Source organism: Prosopis cineraria, unplaced genomic scaffold (assembly GCF_029017545.1).
Source record: "Prosopis cineraria cultivar Desert tree isolate PC_DT_omini unplaced genomic scaffold, ASM2901754v1 PC299, whole genome shotgun sequence".
NCBI classification, from domain to species: domain Eukaryota; kingdom Viridiplantae; phylum Streptophyta; class Magnoliopsida; order Fabales; family Fabaceae; genus Prosopis; species Prosopis cineraria.
In genome coordinates this window covers 37,632-45,123 of record NW_026555626.1, presented here as the reverse complement: position 1 = coordinate 45,123, position 7,492 = coordinate 37,632, and the positions used below count along the sequence as shown (strand labels likewise).

General features: G+C 30.8%; 1 protein-coding gene across 1 annotated transcript; it reads left to right on the top strand.

The window, feature by feature from the left end:
• Positions 1-3,908: 3,908 nt before the first annotated feature.
• LOC129296296 (lamin-like protein) lies at positions 3,909-7,128 on the top strand. The gene is made up of 2 exons (XM_054934883.1): positions 3,909-4,171; positions 6,334-7,128. The coding sequence occupies exons 1-2, from the start codon at positions 3,997-3,999 to the stop codon at positions 6,669-6,671; spliced, it is 513 nt and encodes a 170-aa protein (XP_054790858.1). The 5' UTR covers positions 3,909-3,996; the 3' UTR covers positions 6,672-7,128.
• Positions 7,129-7,492: the final 364 nt, after the last annotated feature.

Here is a 7,492-nt window from a genome sequence, read left to right as displayed (position 1 = left end):
TTGGAAGGCTCTACTTGCTATATTTATCACAAGAGAATAATCTCATATACTATAGTGGGGCAGCCTTGTTTCCTGATACTCTCTTAAGAGGGGTCATTCGATATGGGGCTTACAAGGAGGTGTGTCCAGCACAGCAAAAATTCAAAGGGAGAGGCCCTTATTGAGCTAGGGCTATTATGCTAATAAAGATTTGTTAAAAAAATTAATTTCCACATGTTTTTACAAATGTTTGCTAAAATAATTTGATAAGTAAATTTTAGTAAAATAATAAGGTAATATAATCTTTTGACAAGTAAACATTTCATAATAAAAATAAGTAAATATTTATCAAAGCCGTTGTATATTAAATTGTTTAACAAATTTTATTTATAATTTAACAAGTAGCTATTTGTGAATTAACAAATGACCATTAAGATTCTTACAATTGTTGACTTGAAAAGTGAAAACAAAATTAATAATATATATAAAATTTTACATTATATAATTAAGAAACATTGCTAGCTTAGTGGCTAGAATTTCTTTTCTTTTTTTCTTGTGACTAAGGGGTTGTAGGGTCAAAACACCCCTTAGTTATCTTAGAAAAAAATTAATTGGTCACCTTCATTGGAGCCCTAATGGCCAACATCAGTCTGATGGTGGCGATTCGATAGTCGATGCTAGAGCTCCAACCACCACCAACAATGTTTTGGTAGCTGTTAGCAATGAGGGAATTTAAAAAAAATGAGGGGTGGTTTTTTTAATTTCAATATGAATTTTAATTATATATTAGTCCCTTAGTATTGTAAAGCAATTTCAACCCTTTGATCCTTTTTTGTTAACATGATGTTATAGAGGTCTTTGATTGTGATTTTTTATTATTCATTTAATGCTATCAAAAAATGAGTGGGGTGGTGTACATATGGGCTCAAGCTCTTATTAAGTTACTAAGTTATATCAAAATTAATTATTTTTTAAAACCTAGCCCTTATTTAAATAATTCAAAGTTGGGCCTATAAGCATTGTTTTATTATTTTTAAAAATTAAAATTTTCAGTTATAATATTTCTTATTTTTAAAAATACAAATTATAATGTTAAAAAATTAAAAATATACAATAAAAAATTTAATTTTAAAACATAAACATATATTTTAAAATTTAATTTAATTTCAAAATTAAAAATATTTTATTGTTTAAAAGACAAAAAATCAAAAACTAGCCGTTTAAGCCTATTAGGATTGGAAATCAAATTCCCATTTCCTTAAACATATTTTTAAGCCCAAATTTTTACAAAAACTTACTTAAACAGATGGGGTATCAGGCCTGATCCTCATTCCCATGTGCTGTCAAATCAGTCTGGAGCCAGTCAAATAGTCCGTTCGATTCCTCAGGAAAAAACACCCCATTAATTAACGCCACCAATCGGGTCGACAAACCCACAAATTAAGAAGGCCAGGAGGGATCCGAGTTTGGTGGGCTGTGGCCAGGAAAGGTCACACGAGATCCACATTCTATTCCCCTTGGGGGATTCGTCCTATTTATATATATGTATATATAAATTACATTTAGATCTTACAAAATAAAATTTATTATAAAAAAATTTCATAAAATTTATAAAATATTTTAAAATTTAAAATTTTATGTATTTATAATTTGAGTAATGGCATTAACATTTGGGCAACCCCTAATCAAATTATAAATGTAAAATATTTTAGATTTAAAAGTATTTTATAATTTTTACAAGTTATCTTGATAATAATTTTTTTAACTTATAATATATCAATAGCATAAGTTATTATCTATTTTATATATTGGTAAGTGATAAAATATAAAAAAAAAGGACAGATTTAAAAATAGAGAGGAGAGCACAACTGGCACAAAGAGGGAGAGAGAGAGAGGTTATGGGGTAAAAAAGTGAGCCAGCCAGGCAAACGAGAGGAAAGGGATGGTCACATGGGTTTTGGTAGAGAATACAGGAAAATCCCACAGGGATATCCACACTTGAAGACTTGATCCACAAGATTTCATGCACGATTTTATACTCTTTCATCAAAGTCATCTTGTCCCACCAACTTCGCATACTAAATTATGTTATACAAATAGCATCACCGTTCGTATTTTTGGTTACCCATTCCTCATTTGTATTCATGTACTGGTTGCGTTAACCTCATGGCCTCACCGCTATAATCAATCATCGTCATCATCTCCAATATTTTTTTTAAAAAAAACAGGTATAAATAGAATTTAATTTCCCCTTTTATACTTATTTTTTATTTAAATATACTACGCACGATCAATTTTATAATTCTTAAAATTCTGAAATGATTGAAAACTAAATTTGTGTTGGGAAAGGAGTAACACAATGATTAAAAGAATGAATTTTTTCACCCTTTTTTTTGCTTAAAAAAAAAAAACTTTTTCAATCCCTTTCTGGGTTTTAATGCATTGTAGTATAAGTACACAGGAACCACCGAACCATTACCTAGTAGACATGATGACTATTCTCAATCTCATTAAGACAAGGCGAGATTTGTCCCTTGCTTATTCTGTTACCTTTTTCAGGAGGAGGGAGCTTCGCTGTGCAAGTTAATCCTATGATAGCACCAAACCTTGTAAATATATTCTACTTCATATTCATTCATCATGTTGCCAATTCTACTAAACACAATTCTTATATGTTATTTTCAAGTGTCGCGAAACAAGATCAATATATGATATGAGTGATATGAAAATACTTTATATAGTAAATTAAAGTTAAATCTTATAACATAATGGACTTTTTGATGTGTTGATAGCATTTTTAATGGAAGAATCACATCTAAAAATTACTCAAGTAAATTATTCATAGACAAAGATTAATAACAAGTCACATTTGAGAAAAAAAATTACATTCTCATTTTAACAATAGTTCATTTTGTATTGGTTCTTATCTATTAATAATTTTCTTGAATAATTCTTAGATGTGATTCTTCTTTTTTTAATATATAATTAAATCCTTCAAAGTTGTTATTCATATATTTGTGTGAATTTTTTAGAATTTATCTCATTTTATTATTTTTTATAAAGCATAAAATTTTTCCATAAAATAAATTTCACAAAAATTTATGAATATGAACTTTAAAAATTTTAAAATGACTTAGAAATAATCTCAATGCAAACATACAAAAAAATTAATTATTTAATTTTTATAGTTTTGATTTAATTATAATTTACTCCTTAAACTTTTACTTATTACAACTCAATTGTTATAGTTTTAATTTGGCTGCAACTCAATTCTTAAATTTTAACTTTTGCAACCCAATCCTTATAATTTTAATCATTTAAAATATTAGTTCATATATTTTTTAAAACTAAAATTATAAAGATTAAGATTATATTAAAATTTAGGACTAATATTTTAAATTATTAAACTCATTATAAATATTACAATTTTAAAATAATTTTAATTTTTATAATTTTAATTTTTTAAAAAATATAGAAACTAATATTTAAATAGTTAAAATTATATTAATTGAATTGTAAGCGTTAAAATTTAAAAATTAAGTTATAATCAAATTAAAAATATAAGGATCTAATTATAAAGAATCAAAATTTAAAGATCAAATTATAAAAAAATTAAAATTTAAAAAAATTTAAATGATTAATTTTTTCAAAAATAAGGGCCAGGGGAATAAAAGGGAGAAGCAGCCAAACAGGTATCTTTCGTCGCATAATGCCATTAATTCAGAGTGTTTCTATCGAACGAGGGATTACAAACAATCAGCGGCAGCTGTAAACCTAAAACGCAACCTCCCCCGAAATTTTGAAAACAAAATCAGCTTTACAGTGTCTGTCCCCACACAAAAAAAAAAAATAAAATAAAATAAAAAATTAGCACATAAACTAAACTAACCCCGCTAACCCCTTGCCTTCATAAAAGGCCATGAGAGAATCAGGACTTTGTAGATATAGAGAGGGTATTCTAGAGTTCTCTGAGAGAGAGTATCAGGTAGGCGCTCAAGAGTGAAGAGTGAAAAATCTATGGAGCATCTCAAGAAGTTGTTGGGGTTGCTACTCGCGGTGTGCACCGTGCTTGTGATTTCGCCGGAGGCGTCGGCCACCAGGTGGATTGTCGGAGGCAACATGGGTTGGAGCCCCAATGTGAACTACACTATTTGGGCTCGGGACAAACACTTCTACAATGGCGACTGGCTCTGTAAGCACCTTATTCTCACCGATTTAAGCTTCGATTTGAGGTTTTATGGAAGCGATTCTTTCTGTCTGTCTCTCATTAGCTGTAGCTTTCCCCTGTCGCTGATACGTGTGTATACGCTGTGTAGATTAGATCTGAACGTTTTCATGCTTAGGATGAGCCCATAGATTTAAGTTACAAGCTCCTTTCTTGTTTCCGTGTACCGAGTAGGTTTAAATAAGTTAATCGTGCTACTTTTGTTTTTCTTTCACCTGTCCTTGAGCGTCATGGTAAATCCAGATTGCCTTTGTAGAAAATGCCCGAAAAATGAGAAACGAGAGACCACTTGATCATTGTAATAGAAGAACTGAAATAATTTAACTTATTTCCACTTGCATGTTGATTTGATTTCCTTGGAATTCTGATTATTCACTTGCCATTTTCAGCCCAGAGGGACTCCGATTGGGAAAATAGAGTTTAGATTCCTTGGTACCTTTCCAGTTCATGTTCCGGTTTCCCAGATCCAGGACTTTTCGCCGGTTTTCTTGCTTATATCATGTGTTCCTTTTTCGAGCTGACTTATGATCCTCTCATTTTCCTCCCGCTTATGCTTTTTTTCTGCTTCTCTTGAACCATTCAAATTAAATTTATATTTTTAAAAATTATTAAATTTATTTAAATTTTTAAATTTAATTTAACGATTCAGATCTGTTCCCTCCCCTGCTCTCCTTTTAAAATCCAGCTCCCTCATTTTCTCACTAGTACTGTAATTATCATTCCTTCCTCATTTCTTCTCATAACCCCCTGTTGTCTTGTCAGTCCTGGTTTTCAGTACTTCAGTTCTGTGATTGGCTTTTAATTCTCCGGTATTTGAAATTATCTAGTTGGTGAATGGTCATCCGTTCGGAGCAGTTTTTTTCACAATCAAGTCCCATGTCCAGTGACCGACGCAGGAAATTTTGTTGATGGGGCAAAACATATATATAAATAAATATTAATATTTTTGAAATACTTTTTCCGATATTAATATATTTGAAATATAATTATAAATATTATTTAATTAATAAAAAATAAATTCACTGAAATTAAAGAAAATTTGTGCTGAAAATGATAGAATAAGTAGTAATTATTAATATCATATGCTAATACTCTTTTTTATAAAAAGAATCATACTCTTTTACAATAAATATTTTTAATATAAATAATGAAAAAATGTTTTATAATATTTTATTTGGTTAAAATAAACAGAACTCTCCTAACCTTTGAGATAACAAAACTCCCCTCACCTTTAAAAGTTTAAAGTTAACTTCCCTAACTTTTTATTTTTTCATCACATACTCCCTTACTATTATTTCTTAGTTATTTTACTAACAAAAATTGTCATTCATGTTTAGAAAAGATACATAGCACCTTATGTGACATCTTATATAAGCTAATAAGTAATAATAACTTTGTAAAAATTTTATCTATATTTTTCCAAAATTAGTAGTACATATTTGTCTCATTTTAAAGGAAGGATAAATTTTTATTGATGTGAGTCTTTCTTGACTTGTGTTAAAAATCATGAAAATATGTTTTCAATGTCAAGTGCCATGTGTATCTCATTAATCTGATGTGGCAAGCTTTGTTAATAAGATGATAGAGTTATTAATGGTAGGGGCTTTGAAAAGGGGGAAAAAGATTGGAGAGGTTAATTTTAAATGTTTAAAGGAGAGAGGAGTTATATGTAGCTACATAAAGTTCAGAAGAGTTTTGTAGATTTTAGTCTAATTTTATATGTTTATATAAATAATATGAACAAGATACTTTCTCACACGAACCAATCTACAATGGTTTTTGGTTGTTGCCACAGATAAAAAATGTAGTGGAATGACCAAGAAAATGTTCAGCGTGAAGACTGAAATTAAAAAAAAGAAAAAAACTTAAATGATGCAGGGAGGCAAGTAATAATTTTTGATGGGGCAAGTGATAATTTCCCCCATCCTACAGCTAAGAGGTGCTATTGGTTTTAGTGTCTCTTCAATGTAGATGCGTCCCTGCCCGTATCCCATTATTCATGTGACTTGGGATGATATGAACTTCATTTAAATTCAGAATCTGCTTATTTTACTTCAGTTACTGTATCGAATGACTGAACCTGTACCATTTGTTCTGTTTGAAATCAGACGATAACAGTTATATTACAGTTTTTGTGTATGATAGGAACCAGCAGAGCGTACTGGAGGTGAACAAGACAAACTACGAGACATGCAATACTGATCATCCACTTCACAACTACACTACAGGAGCTGGACGAGACGTGGCTCCTCTGAATGTAACTCGCGATTACTACTTCGTGAGTGGAAATGGATTCTGCTTTGGAGGAATGAAGGTTCACGTTCATGTGGAAAACCCACCACCACCACCTGTAGTTTCTCCTATAAAGGCTGCTTCCTCCACTCTCTCTTCTTCAGGTCACGTTCTTGTGTTGCCTGTAGCTTTTGCCATTGGTGCAGCTTGGGATGCGTTCCTTCATTTCTGGTGAGATCATGACGATGGTGATTCTGAGCCCATCTCTGAAAGAGAAAAGGACTTGAAAAAGGAAAAAAAAAAAGTAGTTTTGTTGTTTTTGCTGATGTAATCCTGCATTGCGGGCTGAAATTGGGGTGAGGTGAAGTACATGTTTGGGTGGTGTTTGATTTTGAAGATGTATTTGGTGATCTAATTTATTTTGGTGTATTGATTGGGTTAATTTATTGGAGGATTCAATTGCGGGAAAAATTGTTGTTTGGACTTTTAGGAACTTCGCCATGTGAGTGTGTATTAGTCCATGTTCCATTCAAATCTTTATTCTTCTTTGGGAAAAAAATGCACATAATCTCAGCTGTACTTGCTTTGTTTTAAGTCCAGACCTAGACCCCAAGAATTGAACCCATTACTGGAACGTATCCAATCTGGACACTGCCTTCGAACTACATGAAATTCGAACCATGATCTTGGTCCCCTTGGTTTTCCCGCGTCTGGCACAACCTTAATTTTTTCTTTTTTCTTTTTGGGGTGTGAAAGAAATCAGCTTGTTAATGAGGAAAAATACTTTAATGGGTCTTATTATCCCAATTTTTAATCAGGTCCCTAAAATTTTAATTATTTTATACTTTTCATTGTTAAGTCCATTAATTCTTTTCCATCTAACACTGTTTAAATCACTAATAAATCCATTAACTCCATTAGTCTAAGTTGATTAGCAGTCAAGTAAATTAGTCTTTCATACTGAGGACTAACAATGTGTATTGGAAATAACCTGTTAAAATTTAAATCAATGGTTATGAATTCATATTTCACTTAAGCTTAGTGAACAAGTGAATA